The sequence below is a fragment of the Leopardus geoffroyi genome, chromosome C3 (assembly GCF_018350155.1).
Source record: "Leopardus geoffroyi isolate Oge1 chromosome C3, O.geoffroyi_Oge1_pat1.0, whole genome shotgun sequence".
Taxonomy (NCBI): Eukaryota; Metazoa; Chordata; class Mammalia; order Carnivora; family Felidae; genus Leopardus; species Leopardus geoffroyi.
Genome location: NC_059338.1, coordinates 145,892,234 through 145,915,367, shown reverse-complemented (window position 1 = coordinate 145,915,367; position 23,134 = coordinate 145,892,234). Strand labels below are relative to the sequence as shown.

The 23,134-nt window shown below is 44.1% G+C and overlaps 1 protein-coding gene across 2 annotated transcripts in view; it reads right to left on the bottom strand.

Annotated features, from left to right (window-relative positions):
- Positions 1-2,999: 2,999 nt before the first annotated feature.
- TMEM68 (transmembrane protein 68) overlaps positions 3,000-23,134 on the bottom strand; it is a 70,360-nt gene continuing 50,225 nt past the window's right edge. For both annotated transcript variants that reach the window (XR_006706703.1, XM_045455222.1), the window contains one exon: positions 3,000-12,300. Coding sequence is in view for 1 of the 2 variants with exons in the window: in XM_045455222.1 (XP_045311178.1) it covers positions 12,262-12,300 (39 nt within the window). In the remaining variant the exon portion in view is untranslated. The remainder of the gene's footprint in view (positions 12,301-23,134) is intronic.

Below are 23,134 nucleotides of genomic sequence, written 5' to 3'. Positions count from 1 at the left end.
AGCGTAGCATATCACTTAATTCCAATATCGGCTTTGAGGATATAGACAGGACAGTGAGTCGCAGTGTTCATTTTATTAAATAAAAAAAACCAAACTGAGACATTCAAAGTCTTGCTCCTACCGTACAGTTGACATCAGGTGGAATCAGAATCTACATAGATCATTCCATCATAAACTCATACAGGATTGCATTTATACAGGACTTAGCCAACCGTTTCAGTCCTCCCTGTTAAGAGGAAACCTTTCCCTTGTAATCATTTCTGTGATGCAGTAAAACGGTCCATCGCTGATGAGACTTCATATTGTAAAACAAAAAAAGAAAACAAAAGAGCGAGGAGAGCAACATATATTATGGTAAATTGGAAAATTTAGGCTGAACCCTCGACCTTAAAAAGATGTTCTCACAATGGCTGGGTAGTGCCGGTTGGACAAATCTTCCCACAAATAACAATTATAAACTCTGGATGAAGTGTTAAAACAAGTACCTAAAGATACTAAGAAACAAACAAAAGCAGGAAGATACTAGAAGGAGACGGGCATGAGGAAGAAGGGAAGGCACTGGGTGAGTTGCCCTCTTTTATTTATTTCTTTATTTATTTTTTGGTTTTTGATGTGAGGGGAGGTCCCAGTCTGTACCATGGGGCTAACCCTGGGATTTGTCTGTTTGGTTTTTTTTATTTGGTTTTGTTTCGTTTTTTAAGTCTTATCGGCTTGAAGAAGAAGAGAACAGAGATCGGGCAGAAGGAACAGCTAGGAAATGAAAAGGGTCCTCTCAGAAGTGACAGGAGCCAAGAACCAAGCTCTGTGTATGAACATGGCCCGGAGCGCTCAACCTCTGAATCTCATGCACAGCCCAGCTCCGGGCCAGAGTGAGACGGGGACCAGGGGCGACAAGGTCTGCAGTCTGACTTCCTGCTCAAACAAAACATCAGTGCTTTTTGCAATAACATAGCAGAGTCCAGAATCTATGCAGTGTTATCACTCACAATAATCAGGACAGATTCCAAAATTATCTGACATACAGAGAAACAGGGAAACATGACCTGTACTTAAAAGATGACCAGCAGATACTCGCTGTGAGATGATCTGGAGGTTGGAATTAGTCGACAAAGATTTTTAAGCAGTTACTATGATTGTGTTCTAGGCATAAAAGAAAATATGCTCGTAATTAATGGAAGGAGAGAAAATCTCTGCAGAGAAACAGATACCATTAAAAAAAGAACCAAATGGAAATTCTGTGACTGGAAAGTATAATACTTGAAATTAAAAATTCATTGGATTGATGGGGGCGCCTGGGTGGTTCAGTCGGTTAAGCATCTGACTTCGGCTCAGGTCATGATCTCACGGTCCATGAGTTTGAGCCCCGCATCGGGCTCTGTGCTGACAACTTGGAGACTGGAGCCTGCTTCGGATTCTGTGTCTCCCTCTCTCTCTGCCTCTCCCCTGTTCTCTCTCTCTCTCTCTCTCTTAAAAATAAATAAATGTTAAAAAAAATTTTTTTAATTCATTGGATGAGCTTAAGATCAAATTCAAGACGTCAGATTTTTACAAAGATAAGAATAGAAAGTATCCAATATGAAAAACAGAAAAAAAAGATACTTTAGTAAGTGAACAGAACCTCAGGGAACTGAGATGTATCGGGTCATCAGTACCAGTGGTCAGACGTAATTGTTCCCAGATCAGTTAGCCAATGTCCCAAAGGTGGAATTAACCCTCATTCACTTGTAGCCAAAACTCTGAATGGCCTGATTAAATAGAATGCATACAACCCATCAATTTCTGGTAATACTACGAAATCAGGCCTTAGTGGCAGGATACGCTTGGTAATGCAGACCATGTAAAGGTTAAAGAATGTATCGTTTCTTGGAAATCCACAAATTTTCAAGAACTAAAAGCCTCCTGGAGAACATGGACTTAAAAGCCTCATTGATGTAAAGGAGAAAGGGAGATCTAAAAAGGGATCAGCCTTTTCACAGTGGCTCACAGTTAAAAGTCGCTAGCAGCAACGGACGCTGGGTCTTGAGCAGGAATCAGGTGCTTGACCAGATCCCGCAACCCCAGCTAGTCTGGGTGTTTTCCTCTCAGGCCGTATACAACTCTCTGAAACTCTAGGAAGGCAACCCCAGGAAAAAAGTATAAGAAATCAATCAATTAATCAACCCATGGCATTAGCATATTCATAACTCGTATTAGTTAAGTGTAATTCATTTGGTAATTATCATTATGCTTCTGTGCATTCTTTTCCTGCTAGTTATCTGAACCACTAGACAGAGGACATTCACGATTTCATTTAATGTTTAGAAGAGTTTGGTTAAATACGTTCACAATCAATGCGTAAGCCTTTGGGTATTTTAATTTGTTAAATTGCGATATATTCATCTTAGGTAGCATGTAACTACTCGGAGGAATATTAATCATTTATGTTTAATGTTCGAGGGAATGTCATTTAAATAAATGATAATATTAATAAAATGGACATTAAATATACTATAAACAGCTGCTAGTGTTGTTTACTGTTTGAGGTGTTTTTGTCCCTGGAGAAGAATCTGGTCAACAATTTTATAAAGTTCTCTGGCAAACGTGGGCCAAACCCAGGAGGAAATGGTATTTTGTGCATATTTCCATAATTCCAACTTAAGAGATTTCTAACTTTAGTGTCCTAACTTCCATTGGCAACAGACCAGATGCAATCCAGCTCTGAGGAGAGACTAATACAATATTGTCTCTACAACTAGAGGTACAGATAAAGGAAAAAGGGCATTGTTGCATTCCTGGCTGAGATTCAGGCCCCACAAGAAACACATGTGACATTCGATCATTTTTCTTTTAAATGCCCATACCTAAGCTTCCCTGTCAGGCTGGCAAGGGGCCTCCCCACAAGGTTATGACCAGTTTTCAGCGACAATAGACACCAAAACAAGAGGGCCGAAAAGACAGATCCTTCAAACTGGCTGCACATATTATTCCTCTCTACCCATATCTTTTTTTTTTTTTTTTTCCTCATACTTCTTCTACTCTATTTACCAGTTTTCAGAATACTGAGTTCATCGGTGCCCCAGCAGTATCCAAAAGTGACTGAGATTATTTTTGACTACAATCATTATTCTCTTTGATGGTCAAGTCGCCCTCTGTCGATGCCTCCTGTGTCCTTTGCAGATGACCCTAGTATTTTTTTTAATTGTGGTAAAGCATAATAACACCAAATTTACCACTTTCACCATTTTTAACTGTACGGTTCAGTACCAGTAAGAACATTCACAGGGTCAGGCAACCACAAGCCCCCCCCACCAGCCTCCAGAACTCTCCATTTTCCCAAACTGAAAACCTCTCCCCATTGGACAATGATCCCCACACTCGCCTCCCCCCCCCCCCCAGCCCCTGACAACCACCATTCTTCCTGTCTCTGGTTTGACTACTCTAAGCGCCTGGTAGAAGTCGAATTATACAGTATTTGTCTTTCTGTGACTGATTTATTTTCCTTAGCATGGCTTCAAGGTTCATTCATGCTGCAGCAATGTGTCTGAATTTCGCTGATTTTTAAAACATTTTTTTAACGTTTTTATTTATTTTGGGGAGAGAGGGAAAGAGAGACAGACAGTGAGTAGGGGAGGGACAGAGAGAGACAGAGACACAGAATCCGAAGCAGGCTCCAGGCTCCGAGCTGTCAGCACAGAGCCCGACGAGGGGCTCGAGCTCACTGACTTGAGCCGAAGTCGGTCGCTCAACTGACTGAGACACCCAGGCGCCCCAGTGGAGTATGCGACTCTTCATCTCAGGGTTGGGAGTTCAAGCCCCACGTTGGGCGTGGAGCCTACTTAAAATAAAAACAAAATAAAAAATATGAAATAAAATAAAATAGCTGAGGGTCACATTTGTGTTATGTAAGTATTACCTCAATTAAAACAAACGAACAAAACACGGTGGAGTGGGGGCAGAAAGGAATGAAACCACTGCTGGATAAGTAAGAGAATGTTTTTGAGGAACAACAACAACAAAAAAACTTGAGGCCGAAGTCTGAGGACACAAAGTGACACAGTTCCAGTAGTGAACTAAAGTGCCAGACCTGTTTCACACTATTTCACACTGAGGTGATGGGGAGGTTAATGCAGCGAGCAACTTCTTCGAGATCGTTCCAAGTCCTTCTCAAGTTACTTTGGATCTTTGGGACCAAAAGGGGAACTGAAAATCAGAACTAATGGTAATTTAACGGTAGGGGCCTCAAAAGCAGACACCTCCAAAAAAAATAATCATAAAGCAGGGTGCCATCTAAGCCTTTCTCAGACTCAGTCCCTTGTTACTTCCCTAATGTGGGACCGAGCCCTCATGGCATCCGTGGCTCAAGTGAAATTTTCTCTCTCAGAGTTGGACCAGTGCTCTCCCTACCAAGCAATCAAAGTCACTAAATGATAATAAGTATAATTTTTGCCTAATACTTTGGCAAAATTTGAAGATTACCAATGCCAGCATTGGTGATACGTGTAACGGCCCATTCTCAGGCTGCGATGGTAGCAGAGGAAGTGAGATCAGCTGCCCTAGGGGGTAATTTGGTAATGTGATCAGTTTTTGATATACATACCCTTTAGGGGCACCTGGGTGGCTCAGTGGGTTGAGCGTCCAGCTAGGCTCAGGTCATGATCTCCTGGTTTGCTCTGTCCCTCCCTCGCTGCCCCTCCCCTGTTTGCACTCTCCCAAAAATAAAAAAAATAAAAAAAGAAATTTAAAGAAATAAAAATATGCATAGCTTTTAGCCACCAATCTTACTTCTGTGAATTTGTCCTAAGGAAATAACTGGAAAGGCATTCAAAGTTGTATTGCTTAACTACATTCATCGCGACATTATTTGTATTAGTGAAAAAATGGAACGTATCTTCCCTCAATTTTCAACAGAGAATTCATTACATGGAATGCTGCTATGTGGATTTTAAAATAATCATGAAGATCAATATTCATTATACAGAAAAATGCCCACGATATGTTACGTTTAATAAAAAAGATTTACAAAACAGCATGCATATGATCACATTTTTTATATATGCATGGAAACAATGTGGAAAGGCACTCATCAACATGTTAATAAGATTTCTCTCTGGACAGAGATAATTTTCATTTTTACTTTACACCTTTTGTATTGCCTAGATTCATTTCTATTAATGCGTTGTTTTTATTACAAGGAAAAAAATAAAATGATGTTTATTTTGAGAAACAGTCTAGTAAAGGAAAAATAAAAACGAAAAGAACCGAAGAACAAAAATACTTCCCAGGCAAAGATACTGATGAACTCAGCTTGGGTTGACATCTTAGCTGACTCAGCGGGCTCTGGATTTCTATACTGTGAATCAAGATGCTTCTCGAGAAGAGGAACTCACCATGAACTGGGCAGTCCGCCCGGTTGTTGTATATCATGCAATTTCACCGAGTTTAGTAACCAACATCCTGAAGGCGATTCTTTGGCCTCTAGGTTTAGACCAGAAATTCTAATCATGGGTCCACACTAGAAACACTTAGAAGCTAATAATCATAATCATAATCATAATCATCCCTAACACCACTACGCCCAGACGTCTTATGGTTTAAACACTCCAGGTGATTCTAATCGTAACCTGGGCTGAGAAATAATGGTTTAGGCCCAGATTGAGAATTTTGTGCTCTGGGCTTAGCATCTGTGTGATCTAGAACAAATGTTCTCAAACATGGGGAACACGTTGGAAATGCAGACTCCTTGGCTTCAACGCAGACATTCCGATTCAGTAGGTTTGGGGTGGGCGCCAGGAATCTGAATTTTTAACAAGTACATCCCAGGTGATTCTGGTAAAAGTGATAGAAGACCTTCTGGGCTTCAAAGCAAACAAAAGCGGGGCACTTGGGTGGCTCAGTCCGTTAAGCACCGGACTTCGGCTCAGATCACGATCTCACAGCTCTCGAGTTCGAGCCCCGCACCAGGCCCTGTGCTGACAGCTCAGAGCCTGGAGCCTGTTTCAGATTCTGTGTCTCCCTTTCTCTCTCTGCCCCTCCCCTGCTTGCACTCTGTCTCTCTCTCTCTCTCTCTCTCAAAAATAAACACTAAAATTTCAAAACAAAACCTTCTAATAAAGAATCGTACTTTTTACAAGGTACATATAGTAAAAGGCTTGGCATACTTCTAGTTAGGACAGTCCCTTAAAAAAAAAGCCATCAGCAATATTTCTATCAAGAAACCTAATACAGGAAAGTATTTAGACTTTAAGAAGTTACTCCTGCAGAGGTTAAACAACACTGACGTAGAATGACACAGGATGGAAAATTTTTGTTTTATTTTATTTTATCTTATTTTATTTTACTTATTTTATTCGCTATTCAAGTGCATAATTTAAGGCTACTAGAGCAAGCTGCGCCCAGAATAGCAGTGTGACAGGGAAGGAGTTGCTACTCACCACTACTGCCCTCTGGCATGAAGAAAATGGCTTCCTTCTTGCTGCCACTCAAAGTCCGCTGGCCTTCCCCTTTTCAGACTTTCTTCCCTCAACTTCAGAAATCTAAGAAGCTAAGGAAGAAAGCAACACTCCTATGGTCTCATGGGAAAGTTGTTTTCAAATGCTTTGAAATGGATGAGGAGGAAGTTAGAAACTCATTTCTTGGGAAAGTCTTCCTTCAGAATCGCTCCATGCTCCCTGAGTCCTTTTTGGGAAAAAAAAAAAAAATTAAAAGAAAAATTCTTTAATGATGACTCCCCAGGACATTCCCTTCGACCAAGCTCCCGTGAGGTTCAAAAGATTTAAGATCGGTGAACATGACAAGCCACACATTTTCACACCGTAGACGGCAAATAAATGGAACAGCCGTCCACAATGATCGAGCCACGTTTCTCCTTCCTTCCCTCATTCTTAGATATAGATAAACCCCAAAGCCAAAGAGTCGAAAGGGAGAAGAGGAAGTGAAGACCTAACAAAAGTCAAATAGGAAGCCACGTAGCTCTGGCACCTAGAGGAATTCTGGGCCCCTGGGCTCCTAAGACGTGGAGGGCTGGAGGGCCAGACTCCTCAGCCGGTTGCCTTTTGCTGACGAGGTCCCTCTGATGTGGCAGACCAGAAGGTAGACCAGGGCAAGAGGAGAGAGGAAGCCAGAGGTGTGCCGCTCAGAATGGGCTCTCGAACTCTCAGATCTTTCTCACGCATGCTGCCCCTCTCCCCAGAATAGCAAAAGATAGAAACTTGGAAGATATTCTGTGGCAGAATCTAAATTACGCATCCGTCTGGACTCCCCTCGTGCTGTCTCTGAGACTCTTCGATTCAGGAGGCAACCACTGGATTTCATGGGTGAGTATTTAGAAAGGAGGCATTTGAATCACAGCTACTAGATTTGTGTTCAATGTCCAAGCACTGGCCAAAGCTCAGGAAGTCAAGGCAGGAATGAGAATTACATTCTCTTCACTTATATTTTGCCTGGTCTAATTATCCCCAACATCTTGAAAAGAAAATTAAGAAAAAAATAATGTTTCTGGGGCGCCTGGGTGGCGCAGTCGGTTAAGTGTCCGACTTCAGCCAGGTCACGATCTCGCGGTCCGTGAGTTCGAGCCCCGCGTCGGGCTCGGGGCTGATGGCTCAGAGCCTGGAGCCTGTTTCCGATTCTGTGTCTCCCTCTCTCTCTGCCCCTCCCCCGTTCATGCTCTGTCTCTCTCTGTCCCAAAAATAAAGAAACGTTAAAAAAAAATAATAATAATGTTTCTGCTTCATTCTTTCTCACCAGCAGAACCCCACTCATCATTCTTCCTATGTGAGAACTTACAGCATTCGGCAGAGGCTCCGAAAGAGACTTTGGAGCATCAACCATTTTCTAGGAAAGAGAACCTGAGATAATAGAAAACATGTATATTGGCCTCTGCTCCTGGATCCCGGCACAGAGCTCCTAAAACCCTTGTAATTTCCTAAGTGATAAAAGCGCCGGGAGTATCTTTTGTTCTAATGAGGTGACTTTGGGTGGGCCCCTGGATGGTTCCCGAATGGTGGCTGGTCACTGGAAAGACCACGCCATGATTAGGAGCTTGGTATTTTCAGTCCTGTCCCCCATCCTTCAGAGAGGGAGGGGGGCTTGGAGATGGAGTTAATAAATGGATTACGCATACATGAGGAAGCCTCCATAAAATCTCAACAGTATGGGCTTCAGAGAGCTTCCAGAATGGAGAACATATCCCCACCTGGAGGGTGACACATCCCAACTTCACGAGGACAGAGCCTCCTGCACTCGGGGTCCTTCCCAGACCCCCCCCTACATATCTCTTTAGCCGGTTGGTCATCTGTGTTCTTTATCATACGCTTTACTAAACTGGTGACCGTTAAGTAACTGTTTCCCTGACTTTTGTGAGCCATGCTAGCAGATTCATCAAACCCGAGGAGGGGATCTCGGGAACCCCTGGTGCGGGCTGGAGTAGTAACCAAAGGGGAAGAGCAGAGCACTCCTGAGCTGGTAGGAGAAGCCACTGCCACCTGTGGCCTGAAGGGGCTGGAGGGGAAAGTGTCCCAGCTCTAAGACGGGACCGCCCAGCAGGAGCTGTGGCTTGACAGAGACACTCAAGGCTGGTCATGGAGGGGGCTAGGGGGCTCAATCACTCCCTCTCCTTTCATGCCCCAGTCTCCTTCCAGAATCTATTGGCCAAAACTCCACCGGAAGCCAGAGGGCAAGGGCTTGGCTTCCCAGAGCAGAGAGCAGGTAGGATTCATCCTTATCCTCAGGGACAAATGGTGGTGGGTTCTCCTTGACAGAAGGAATGGACCCTCCTTTACCGGACTATGAGGAGAGAAAGCTGTCTGAGGAGAGATGGGAGATGTTGGTGGGTGGTGGGTGGAGAGCTGAAGTTCTAGAATGAGGGTTATGATTTTTATTTTCTCAGTAAAGTTCATGGAGCTCACAAGTTAGGAGGCTGAGAGCATCGTAGCGGGGCTAAGAAATCAGGGAAAGTTCGGGATCATCTTGGGTTAGCCACTAAGAACTTATATAAAAGATCTTCAGCCAATGCTTAGGGTCTTAATGATGTTAGAGACTATAACCCCAATTTACATGGAGCTTTTGATGTTCAGCTGGCTGGAGACATAGGTAGAGATGTCGAATGATGGGCTAGATGGGGAAATGCCTAAACAGAAAGAAGCTGACAGCAGAAGGTAGAAAAGTGAAGAACTTTGAGATTTGAGTGGTATAGTGGGTAATGGGGGTGGTTGCCCAACAATGTAAATGTGCTTAATGCCACTGAATTATAGACTCCAGAAAGGTTAAAATGGTACATTTTCTATATACTTTGCCACGATTTTTGTTTAAAAACTTAAAAAAAGTAATGGATACACTATTTGGCAACCATCGTGGTAATAAATGATTTAGGCATCAATGGATACTCACACTAGTGGGTGTGAGTGTGGAAGAAGAGGAAATTTAGAGTATCAAAAATACCTCCCTTCTAGGAATTTAGAAGGAAAACAGTGACTTTAGAGTGGAAAAACCAGGCAGACAGCACCTTAACCAAGTGATCAAGTTCATTTCACCATTATTGGGAGTAATGGACCCTCTGTGCCTCCTGACAGCTGCACCGAGAAGAACACAACAGAACTTCATTTCAGCCGTGCTCCTGCCAAAAATGCACAGCCTAAATTTAATGACGATGAAATATCAAGATAAACACCGTCACAATGAAAAAGGAAATTCCCACTTCAACTGGCTCACAACAAGGAACATTTTTCTTTCACCGGGAGGTAGAATGGCCCCTGGCTTAGGTAATCTAGCATTTTTAAATTTGTTTTTGTCTCTTGACATTTTTCATTCTGCCATCCTTAGCCTGTTTAGCTCCCCTAGGCCTGGCAAGAGTGGCTGTGGTTCCAGAAACAGCAATAGGCAATGGAGACAAGGAGCTATCTCTTCACATATTTATCATTTTTAATCAGAGGAACCCAACATAGTTACCCTCCTGGGTCTTTGGCCCAAACTGGGTCACATGCAAACCCCCAACAAATCTCTGTCAAGGGGAAAGGGGTTCCCTGGACTATTCAGCAAATCTGTGGGTTCCATGTGTGGAAGGGTGGCCACCAAACCAAAGTGGGGGTCTTCAGCAAGGAAGACACAGGAATGGCTATTTCAGGATGAACAGTGGACATCCAGGGTCAAGGCCAGCTGCAACTTAGAATGTCAGATGATTGGGGCACCTGGATGGCTCAGCCAGTTGAGCTTCTGACTCTGGATTTCGGCTCGGGTCATCATTTCACAGTTCGTGAGATTGAGCCCTATGTTGGGCTCTGTGCTGACAGATCAGAGCCTGGATGGAGCCTGCTTGGGATTCTCTCTCTCCTGTCTCTGCCCCTCCCCTGCTTGCTCTCTTTCTCTCTCTCAAAAATAATAAATAAACTTAAAAAAAAAAAAAAGAATAGTAGACAATTCATCCATCAGGTAGGGGACCAAGGGTCACCATGGGGGTTAGGTTTTGGGGGAGGAAATTGTAAATCTGGAGGTCGGTGAGCAACAGCAGGAAAGACACATGAGTGATGCTATGAGCAGAAGATACGGACCAAAAAGAGGCTCTTTTTGTTTGGTTAAAATGGACAAATAAGGGTACGAAAGTGGTACCAGGCACAGCAACACGAGGTGTATAAAAAGAATCCTCTAACCCCCCTTTTTTGTAAAAACTAACATCTTCAAGGTTAGTGCATAGGAAAGGGAAATGAGAGAGTACATACTCAAATAATGCGACTTGGATGGGCAAGGGAAAATAAATTAGTTTTTCCAGAAGAAAATGGATGGACGATGTCTTGTATGTACTATTACCTTTTTTCTTTCTTTTATTTAAAAAAAAACAAAAAACAAAAAACAAGACATTCGCTGGGATTCACAACGTCCCTGTCTAGCCTATTATAGTGCTTTATAACCCCAAATCTCAAGAAACTTAATCAATACCATGCTTGCCTACATGTAAGGCCAATTAGTCTTTTTCAGTCTTAAACACACATGAAATACAACTGTTCATTTCCAAAAGTTATTGCACACAGATTTCACAAAATCTATTTAATTGTGTCATGGAACACTTAAGAGACCTCATTGTAGCATCTCATGCTGGCAGTGATCAATAAAAATGAACAATTCCTAGATTCAATTTGCAGAAAACTCAATACAATACATTTTACAGAAGGGATCTCTTTGTTATGTCTACATTCTAGGCATAGTGTTGTCCTGAAAGCTGATCTTTAGGGGAATCAAATTCTTTTGATTTACCAGTAGAGAAAAACATTTTTGAACAGATTCTAATTTCCTAGCTAGTAGGACTTGTTGCTTGGGATTTAAATACATCGGCGCATTTTTATACATCAATTAAACCCCTTCTATTCTATGAACTCTAGCGACTTCATCACAAGAACATGTTTTTATCTTTTCACACACTTTGTGGTTTATTCAGTAACTATGTATCACATGGCAAGTGTTCTGGAAGGAACCAAGGACACAGTGGTCAATGATACAAACCATTGCTGACTAACAATACATGACATGTATCCAGTTGTATATACCAGGACTGTGCCAAGTGAGTTACATCTGGGTTTTCTGTTTGTGTGTTTTCTGGGGTTGTTTTTGTTTTTGTTTTTGTTTTTCTCCAAGAGGTCACGTGAGTTGCCCAAGCTATCATAGACAAGAAGCGAGAGAGGCAACATTCAAACCCAGTTTGGTTGCCTCTGGAACCCAAGCGCTTAACCACAGTGCTCTAATGCTTCTGGCAGATCATATACGTTAAGAAACTACAAATGTGACAAAGGAAGTCTATGGCAGCCCAACTTGCAAGGGGACAGAGAAGACCAAAACGGATGTGCCATTTTAGCTGGACAAGAGTTGTCCAAGGAAAGCAAGAAGAATTGAGGGCAGTGTACAGTTAAGCAGAGGAGAAAGGGGGGGCAAGGTGCAGAGAAACTAAAAGAAACAAAAAACCTTGCATGGCTACAAACAAGTGGTGGGTGGAGACAGATCCCTGTCAACGACACAGGACTTTATCCAAATGCAGAGGCACCTCATCTTAGCACCTCAGCGTGGCTTTCTCTAGTCTTCCATTTTCGTGCGTATTTGCCCGTAGTTGTCACAGAACAGTTCAATTTCTTATCAGTCAAATATGAATACATTTAGTTTTCTCCCATTTTTCATAAATTAGAATGATACAGGACTTGGGTTACCGGACTACGTTTCGAACAAAATGATTTCAAATGACTACGACTTCCGCTTCTTGATCGGGGTCCTTCACGGTGAAGAGATGTTTTGGCTGGTTTTGCAAAATCATTGGCCTAAGGTGGGGATCCTCGGATCTCCAGCCATCTGAAAGGCACAGACCTCATCATAAGTGGATACCCCCTGCTTTATACACACACTCGGACAACTGGTTGGCAGGCTGGGGCCCAGCTCCCGGCAGTGGCATCTAGGACAGAAGAGTCCACCCAAGGAACCAGGCTTTGCGGCCCAGAGTCAAGGCCTTCGCTTGCAAGAGGCAAGTCCTTGAAGGCACTTGCTTCTAAGAGACACCTGTTACGCCAAAATTAAAGTGATACCGTGATGCTTTCCTGATATATTGACACCGTTCCCCTAATGGGCCGACTTTACGAGGTGGCGAACGGATTTTCAAGCTCTGAATGGCATCTGGCTTGTGAGGAGTGTTCAACAGCTGTTGGCTGCTGCTATTAAATCAGGACCCTCACGGATGTACCACATTTAAAATTACGCCTTGGGGCGCCTGGGTGGCGCAGTCGGTTAAGCGTCCGACTTCAGCCAGGTCACGATCTCGCGGTCCGTGAGTTCGAGCCCCGCGTCAGGCTCTGGGCTGATGGCTCAGAGCCTGGAGCCTGTTTCCGATTCCGTGTCTCCCTCTCTCTCTGCCCCTCCCCCGTTCATGCTCTGTCTCTCTCTGTCCCAAAAATAAACGTTGAAAAAAAAAAATTTAAAAATAAATAAATAAATAAATAAAATTACGCCTTGCGAGCCTTGTCAGGTTGCTAGGGAAGATTCCCCAAGGCCTTGGGAGGGGGCCTGGCACGACAAGGGAAGGTCCAGCTGCTGGGTAATGCGGTGCTCACTGAACTGAAGGGGGCCAGTTATGAATGAGTCTCATTAGGGGAGGTTGACATGCCTGGAGCCCAGGCCACACTGCGGGGGATCCGTGACGAAGAGCTTAACGCTATGATGGTGCTTGACAGGTCTCGTTAGCTGGTTATAAACGATAAGACTAGCAATTTTTACTGCCTCTGCTTCACCTCAATCCTGGAGGTTATCGCTTTTAGATGCCTTTCCTCCTCCCGACTGACACACAGAGCTCCACGCAGACCCCAAGCCCACAGTTGTCATCCTAATTAACTTAATGCTTCGTTCCCTGGGGAGACAGACTCACTCCAGCCACCCCGCTTCCGGGATTTGGTGAGGTTCTTACGGTTCAAAATTTCTAAACAGTCACGCACTGTCACAAAATGAATACTTACCCTCGGAAGGCTTGGTGGTAATCTTCTCACCTCGGGTCCTCAATGGAATTGTGGACGCCACTGTGCACCCCAACTAAGGGAGCCGTGAAGAATGTTGATGTTTCCCAGGTTCTGCAACACTAACTTAGGTGTGGAGATATTCTAACATAGATAGGCGACTATCACATGGGTTCCCGAATATCCAGCAGTAAAAAGATGGTTTAACAACGTAAAGGGTGTATTTGTTGTGGAATATTATGCTTCTATCAGAAAGGATGAGTTAGGTCTATATCTGTTCATTTGGAGGGGTGTTCAAGATATGTTTTTGCTTTTTTTTTTAAGGTTTTTAAAAAATATTTATTTTCGAGAGAGAGAGGAGAGAGAGTGAGTGGTGAGGGGCAGAGAGAGAGGGAGACCCAGAGTCCGAAGCAGCCTCCAGGCTCTGAGCTATCAGCACAGAGCCCGATGTGGGGCTCGAACTCACAAACTGCGAGATCATCACCTGAGCTGAAGTTGGACGCTCAACCGACTGAGCCCCCCAGGAGTCCCTGTTTTTTTCTTTTTAAAGCAGGTTTCAAGACCATGTGTATAACTGGATTTTATTTTTGCAAAAACAACACACACACACACACACACCCCAGAGGACAACATGCCCATCTAGTGCACATCCATTTGAATATGTCTGGGCATCTATGAGGAAGGAGGGGAAGGTGTTCACTGCACAAGAGGAAGCTGACAACACACACCTCAGAGGCTCACAGAGGGGGAGGCATGAGGGGGATCCTTTTAATTTCTTTATATGGGGGCGCCTGGGTGGCGCAGTCGGTTAAGCGTCCGACTTCACCCAGGTCACGATCTCACCGTCCGTGAGTTCGAGCCCCGCGTCGGGCTCTGGGCTGATGGCTCAGAGCCTGGAGCCTGTTTCCGATTCTGTGTCTCCCTCTCTCTCTGCCCCTCCCCCGTTCATGCTCTGTCTCTCTCTGTCCCAAAAATAAATAAACGTTGAAAAAAAATAAATAAATAAAATAATTTCTTTATATGCCTTTGGACGAATTCAGTCATTACAAAGAACACGCTTTACTTTTGTAGTTCAGAAATCTATCAAATAGGATTTAAACAGGAAAAACTGTTCCAACCAAAAATAAAAAAAAGTTTCCCTAGAGACTTCTATTTGGCTGTTACACCTCCACTATAAGGTGAAAAATCATCTCAGAAAGGAGGGGCCGGACTCTAAACCGTCTGTTGCTGTGTGTGTATTTCCTGATTTTTGAAAAGTGGCCTAACATGGCCTGGCCTCCTATCGGGTGTCCCCAGCTCCGAGGGCAGGGCCTTCTTTCCAGGGCCTGCTTTGTTAGGTCTTTCTTTCCCTGGCTCCCCTTCCCCTGATGGCTGCCTCATCACTCACCCCGCATCTCTCAGTGGCTATTGATCGTTAACGTTGACTGCCTCCAAGCATCTGGGTCCTGACTTGAGAACTGGACTTTGATTCCCACCTGGCTCAGTTGAACCCAGGTCAGAGCTGCGCCAGATTGTGTGCCTTAGTTTACACGAAGCCATCTCCTCCCCTCCATGGCCTGGACTGCAAGACGAGCCTGGATCTTGAGCCCCGTCACGGACTATGAGTTGACTCAGGGGCAGCAGGAGATCATGACAGAAGGGTCCAGGACGTGGATCTCCTTTGAGCAAGAGAGAAATAAATTCCCAACGTCTGGAAGTTCTGTCACATGCAGACAAACGCATCCTAAAACCCATATACTGAGGTTTCAAATTCTGCAGTGATTGATTGCTTATTTACTCACTGTGCACGTTTTTAATTAACAGGTAGATGTGAAGCATCTATTATGTGGCCTAGCATTGCCCCATGCCCCGAAGAACACAAAGAAAGTAGAAAGAGTCACAGTCCTGAAGAGGTTTATATTCTACCTAGGCAGCTAAGATCAAACTAAGGAGACAACGAGAGGGCGGGGAAAGCTGGCTTCGTCTTTAATTAATTTATGTGACAGTGGTTGCAAGTCCAAGAGGAGAGCAGAGGAATGGAAGTCTGGGAGAACGACAGTAGGCTCCGTTTCGTAAGAATGGATTTCTTTCAGTGAGGAGCACCTATGAATTCTGTTGTAAAATGTTGTTGTTAAATGAGTTAAATGATTTCTCTAGAGATCCATTATTCCTCATTCAGTACTTTAGGTTAGGCTTTTGAAATAAACCAAGAAATGCCGGAATAATAAATCATTAACAGAACGCAGAACTATTGTTCATGCAAGGAGAGGTGACTCAAGATGGTTATTGTACAGAAGGTGTCTTTTTTTTTTGGTTAGTCCTTGTGAGTCTGCTAACATGCTTCCGTTTCTCAACAGGAATGTGAGGGGGGCTGGAAAAGCACAAGCCTTCTTGCACTCCACTGCTGGTGCCCACCTTGGACTGCCAGGTCACCGTCATTGATACTGTTCTTGATCTGCTTGATATTACTAAGACCCCAACTTTCGCCCTGCCCCTGACCTTTCTGTACAGAAGCATAGCTTTATAAATCATGGCAGCTCAGATTTATAAATTTATAGCCATCAGGGGCACCTGGGTGGCTCAGTCCGTTAAGTGTCCAACTTCTGATGTCAGCTCAGGTCACGATCTTGTGGTTCGTGAGTTCCAGTTCCACGTCGGGCTCTGCACAGACAGTGCAGAGCCTGCTTAGGGTTCTCTCTCTTTCTCTCTCTCTTTCTCTCACTTTCTGCCCCTCACCTGTTCCTGCTCACTCTGTTTCTCTCAAAAGAAATAAATAAATGTAAAAACATAAATTTACGGCATCAAAACTATTATGCTCTGGAAGATTGGAATCATTTAGAATCTCTGTTAGGATAAGAGAAAAACTCTCCTTCTTCCCTGGATTTTCGGAATGGGATGGATAAGGAAATGAGCCTTACACCAGTCACGCTCGGTAGTTGTGAACAGGGTAAATCCACTGAGAGCTGTTGTCTTAAACCCCGCGTCCTTAGCCCAGATCCTCTAGAAGGCAGAGCCAGAGGCAAGGATTAAGATGCTAATGGTTTATTTAGGAAAAGCAAGGCCAGGACAGTGATGCAAGAAGCAAGAATTGTGACACAGAGTATTGGGATATGTTAGCATTGCCGCTCGAGCTGGTTTTCACTCAGAGACAACAAAAAAACAGCAGGTTGCTCTGCAGTATATTCATTCACCACATAGGATTTTCCAGAAGAGTTGTAAAGAGGAACTGCATCTCAGAGTAGTTCACGGCAGAGAGAAAGGAGGGGAATGAGCATGTCTAACTTCCACTCATCACTTGCCCCCCCACCCCCCCGCTTTGCTGGTGTTCACTTCAAGGGCAGATACCTCTCCCACGTGCCCAGGTAGCATCATCCAGCCCACTGGAGGCCGCTCAGAAACGCAGATACCATACTCTTCTGTGTAAAGTTTTAACGAGGCCCAAGAGTGGGAGAGCAACAGGGTTCAGGCAGTGGGCCAGCCAAAGAGGCAAGAAAGAGGTGGTCGAGTGGGTCTACGAGGGAGGGCACGGTTTCAAACCTGTTACAGAGTCACATGCGAACTGGGTATGCAGAAAAGATATCTTTGCCACTGGGCCAGTGTGTGTGTGTGTGTGTGTGTGTTTAAAAATTATGAAGTAATTTTGGTTATGACATTTCTGATACAGTAAACAAAAGGAGCAAGGGCTCACCGAGCGATAGGCATTAGCTAACATACCTGGGCAGTGTGAGAAAATTTGGTCAAGATAATGCTGGGAGGTCAAGCTTTATGCGTCCTCCTGGGCTCCAAAACAAGCAGTAGTAGAGGTTAAAAGTAAGACGCACTCATCCTCTGTGGGACTAGAAGTAGGAGAAATATAGTCATCCCTAGTGAACCTAAAAAAAAAAATTACTAAAGGAACTGTGTTTCTGCAGCAAACGCTTGTGATTTTCGTTTTGTTTTGGCTACCTAGAAGCTAAACACATTTCTTATTTTGAAGAAAACCAAATTTGTTGGGCATAGGATGCTCCCAGGAAGGCGGCTAATGTGAAGAGAGAGTTGTAATTTCTTCCCAATTCCTTCATGGCTAAGGCATGGTCATTGGGTCCTGACTTAGCCAATTAGATGCTTCCACCTAGGACTTTGAATCTTGAGAGGGAACATAAAAGTGATGAGGCAGAGATTATTCCTGACATGAGTGGCAGAGACAAGACGCCTGGGACACAGAGCAGGATCCCAGGTGCAAAAGCGTCATAAGTAGCTTCCATCGGTGACTGCATGTTTTTGAAGGCCAGAAATGGAGCTGTTCCATCGATCACGCAAAGTATCAGATATCCTTACTAAAAGTGTTCTTTTGCCTAAGTTAACCAGAATTGGTTTCTGTTGTTTGCAAGCAAGAACCCTGAGTGGTTCAGAACAAAGAGAGGGAGAGAGAGAGAGAGAGAGAGAGAGAGAGAGAGAGAGCGAGCGCCCAGAAGGAAGTAGCAAGACTCAAGAAACACTCATAAAGAGAAAAAAAAAATGTGCCCGGTAGGACACCTAGTTTCCCCATACATCTTCAACTCCATCAATAAGCCTCAGAGGAGAGCTGTCTGCAGACTAAATGTGTTTCTCGTCACCTGGAGTTAAAGGCCAACACTCTGGAAGACAATCATGCAAAGAAGACGTGCACCTTGAAGATAGCGATGGAGATTGGAGCCATATGGCCACAAGCCAAGGAAGCTGGCAACCATCAAAAACCAGAAGAGGCAAGGAACCGACTCTTCCCATGTGTGGCTTTGCTGACACCTTGACTTTGGACTTCTGGCCTTTAGAACTGTGAGAGAATCAATTTCTGTTGTTTTAAGCCACCACGTTTGTGGTTATCTGTTACAGAAATCCCAGGAAACCAAGACATGCAACAATCCCCTTCCTAGGTATTTATCCAAGGAAAATGAAAACCTATGTTCATGTAAGACTTGCACAAAAATATTTCGGGGTGCCTGGGTGGCGCAGTCGGTTAAGCGGCCGACTTCAGCCAGGTCACGATCTCGCGGTCCGTGAGTTCGAGCCCCGCATCGGGCTCTGGGCTGATGGCTCAGAGCCTGGAGCCTGTTTCCGATTCTGTGTCTCCCTCTCTCTCTGTCCCTCCCCCGTTCATGCTCTGCCTCTCTCTGTCCCAAAAATAAATAAACGTTGAAAAAAAAAAAAAATTAAAAAAAAAAAAAATATTTCTAGCAGCTTTATCGGCAATAGCCAGAAGCTGAAAAAACCCCAATGTCCCTTTGCTCAGGAATGATGAAACACATTATGGTACGTCCATACGATGGAATAATGCTCAGCAAGAAAAAGGAACCAACTGGCAACACATGTAATGCCATGGGTGAATCCACTTATTTATGGTAAGTGAACGAAGACAAACCCCAAATGCTATATATTGTGTATGATTCCACTGATATGACTTTCTGGAAAAGGCAAATCTTCAGGGATGGCAAGTTGGAGAAGGGTGACTCCAGAAAGGCACGCGGGGCAATTCGGGGGTGGATGACGCAATAGTTCTACATCTCGATTTTCACGGTCGGTACATACTGATGCCTTCAAAGCCCACAGAACTGTATACATCAGAAAGAGTGAACTGCAGATACATTTTTAAATAATTAAAACAAAAACAAAAACTAAAAATAGTGTGACAAATCATCATTCTGGAACTGGGCACTAGGGCACGAGGTAACCAGGAACGTCACTCAAACACTCATCAAGGTGGGCCTTGTTTTACCTCAGACAGATCATTGAGGAAGAGGGTACCTTTCATTTTCATTTAATACCATCAATCAACCATCTTTATTTGAAGGATCTGTGTGAGATATGCTAATAGCGGATACATTTCTTAAAAGAAATGGTTCCTGCCCCTCACGCTAAAGGAGCTAAATACAAAGTAGAACACAAACACGTCATTTTGACAAGTTGAAGGAAATGTGGTGTCAAAAATTTGCTCCTGACTTTATACTTCTCCTGTGCATTTACAGCTTTTTTTTTTTTAAACAAAAAGTTACACTTTGCAGGATTAAAAAAAAACAAAGGGCTCAAAAGTAATAGAGAATAAAAGAAGAGATTTTATAGAGCAGGCAGCTTCAAGGAAAGGAACAGAACAACAACAAAAAACCTCCCTTCCAAAATGGACAGGAATCAGCAAAATATGAAAACTTTGAGGATCTCAAAAGTTTTTTGATCTCCTTTGCAGAGGATCTCATTTGACCGAGAAGAAACAAACAAAACGCAGTTCATAAATCCCGACTTGCCTTGAAGTTAAGCACGTCCCACATTCAGTAGAGAGAAGAATATGAAAACTTGTCCTAACTCAGTTGTGACAACAGAACTGGTTGGAAAGGTAAAAGGCCATGATGCCTTAAAAGCTAAGCAAAGGAATTCTGAACACAGACACTCTTGACTTCGTATAAAAATAGCCACATTTCTGTATCTGGAGATTCTAAAAAAGGAAGATGACTTCAGAAGTAGCAGGGACCAAAAATGTAAGTCCTCACAATATCAATGCGATGCATGAAGAAATAGAAGGCACAAGGGGCACGTGGGTGGATCAGTGGGTTGAGCGTCCGACTTCAGCTCAGGTCATGACCTCACAGTTCATGAGTTCGAGCCCCGCGTCGGGCTCCATGCTGAGAGCTTCGAGCCTGGAGCCCGCTTCGGATTCTGTGTCTCCCTCTCTCTCTCTGCCCCTACCCCTGCTCATGCTCTGTCTCTTTCTCTCTCAAAAATAAATAAATGTTAAAAATAAAAATAAAGAAAAAGAAACAGAAGGCACACATCAAATCTCAAGTTTTAATAGATATTTATGAAAGGTGGAAGAAATGGCAAATGTCCGAGTACAAGTTCCAAAATGGCAGGACCCGAAACTCTAGACTGGCATTACAGGCAGAAGCAGCAAATGAGAATAATGTATTAGGGTTCTCCAGAGAGACAGAACCAACAGGAGATGTAGGTGTATAGAAGGAGATTAATTATTAGAAATTGGTTCTGACGATTCTGGAGGGTGGGAAACCCCATGATCTGCCATCAGCCAGCTGGAGAACCAGGAAAGCCAGTGTGTGGTGTTAAGTTTCAGTCCTATTGCAGAAGACCTTTGGCCCAGCACAAAAACAGGCAGATAGAGCTAATTCTTGCTTCCCTCACCTTTCATTCTTCCTATTCAGGCCTCCAACAAATTGGGTAAGACCCACTCACATTAGGGAAGACCATCTGCTCTACTCGGTCTACCATTTCCAACATTAATCTCGTCCAGACACACCCAGAATAACGTTGCCAAATATCTGGGCAACCTTGAGGCCCAGTCAAGTTGACACACACACAATTAACCATCACAGACAATGAGAGAGCCTTTTAAATAGCACGAAGAGAAGGACAGACCCATGTGTGGGGCTGGGGCCCAGTGAGGAGCAGTGTGTGGAAGAGGAAAGGGGCAGGCTCTGAGACAGACAGGGAGAGCGGGGGCGGGATTCTCCCCTCTGTTCCCAACCGTGACATGACCACGGGCAAGTTGCTTCATCTCTGGGGGCCTACGTTTCTATTTCTCGGTAGAAACGGGACCATTTCATATATTTTGTAATAAGGGATCATGATTTCTACCTCATAGGATTGGTAGAATGAAGTCATGTCTGTAAAGGGTTTAGTAAATGGCAGGTAACCAGGAAGTGAGTATTAAACTGTTTCCTAACAGAATGTTAGGTAATAAAAACATTTAATAGCACAGCAAAACCACTCACTTTTAACTTAGATTTGGTTTTCTTCATCAGAAAATACCTTAGGGGTGCCTGGGTGGCTCTGTCGGTTGGGCGACTGACTTTGGCTCAGGTCATGATCTTGTGGCTTGTGGGATCGAGCCCCACATCGGGCTCCGTGCTGACAGCTCAGAGCCTGGAGCCTGCATCAGATTCTGTGTCTCCCTCTCTCTCTCTCTGCCCCTTCCCTGCTCGTGCTCTCTCTCTCTCTCTCTCTCTCTCACAAATTAAAAAAAAAAAAAAAAAAAAATTAAAAAAAAATACCTTAGAACTAGAGAAGTATAAATAAGCTTTCTTTAAAAGAATTGATGCTTAAAATACATTGGTCAAAACATGGTAATTTCTAATTGCTTTTGATTTTTCAAATCTCCAGGGCCAGATGAATTAGAATTTATAATTACGAACAGCCAAGGAATTTTAGACAGCAGTACAGAGACCAAAATTTTCCGGGGGACCTTGAATGAATGTCTTAATTTTCAAGAAGGGGCAGAGGTGGATTCTGAGAACACCGGCCCCATAAAGAAAGAAAATGCCGATACTGAAAGCGACGTGCATCGTTTTAACTCACAGACACCCTGCTTAAGATAATTCTAGCTCTGTTGATGAAGCAGGTGGCTCATAAGCACTTAGAAAAAAAAAGAGATAAACGGCTAACACCAGTGTTGACTTGCTAAAAACAAGTCATACAACCCTGATTTTGATTCTTTTTTGGAGAAAGTTAATGTAACAAGAGATCTGGGAGAACCATATATTAAATCCAGGAGCCCATAGAGGCAGGCAACATTCAGGGCTCCAGCGGATGGGTGGGCATAAGACCCACAGGTGCCAGGGGCTGAAGATAAGAACTGACACACACACACACAAATATATATATATCAGGGTTGAGATGTCCATGATCAGAACTAGGGTCTGAGGAACCTGGTCAGAGCTGGAACTAGAGTATATGCACAGAGCCAGAGAAGCCGGGCAGTTGGTTTCTGAGATGGATGTTAGCACGCAGAGGGCTACGGTCTCTGGACCGTGAGGGCCAACTCCACGGGGGAGGTCTGGAGCTGGGGCGGCCCTTTAGAGACAGGCTGAATTGAGACAGGGACGAGGCCTATGTTACTCCCCGCCCTGGATTAGTCACTGGCGGTGAGCTACCGTTGGGGAGGGGTGTGCCCTCGGGCGACGCTGCAGCCCTTTCAGCAGAGGGCAATGCCAAGGGAGACACGCAGCTCTGTCTTTAGCAGCCGGAGGAAAAGCACGTCTGTCCTGTAGGAGGATGGCGATGCACCACAGGACCCACGAGCCTCGGCCTGATGCTCGGTCTCCACAGCCCGGAGCAAGATCGCCTCTAGCCCTCCTGGACCACGGGCAGGGCTGAGGCCGGAGGCGGCAACGGTAGTTGAGGAAAAGTCAAGGCCTTCGGTAGACACATCAGCAGTCTGCTGGCAAGTTAGTTCACTTCTCTGAGATACTGTTTTCCCTGTATTTAGACAACACTTAGGGGGAGAATTAAAAGGCCTAACGAAAGAAAGCGAGAGATGTCAGTATGTTGCCGATAGAGTCAGAGAGATCATTACAACTTGGAATTATAGGGTAAAATAGACAATATAATTTTAACAGGCATACATATGAAGCATTTAACAAAGGTCCAACTGTTAAACTGCACATATACGCACATACATACCAGGAAAGTAAATAATAATGGCAGATATTTACTGAGTACCAAGCAGCTATCATGAGCCAGGCCTTACTTACACTTTGTGCTTTATAATCGTGCAACTAGATGCCACAAAGTACTAAACGCCTTACAGAAATGATTTCCACTAATCCTCTCAGCAAACCTGTAAGACAGGAGCTTGTATTACTCTTGCTTTTCACAGAGGTGAACTTTGGTTTGGGAGGGTAAATAATTCTCTGCAAGGTCATCTAACTGGGAGGAGGAAGGCCCAAGGTACTGAGGAACTTGAAACA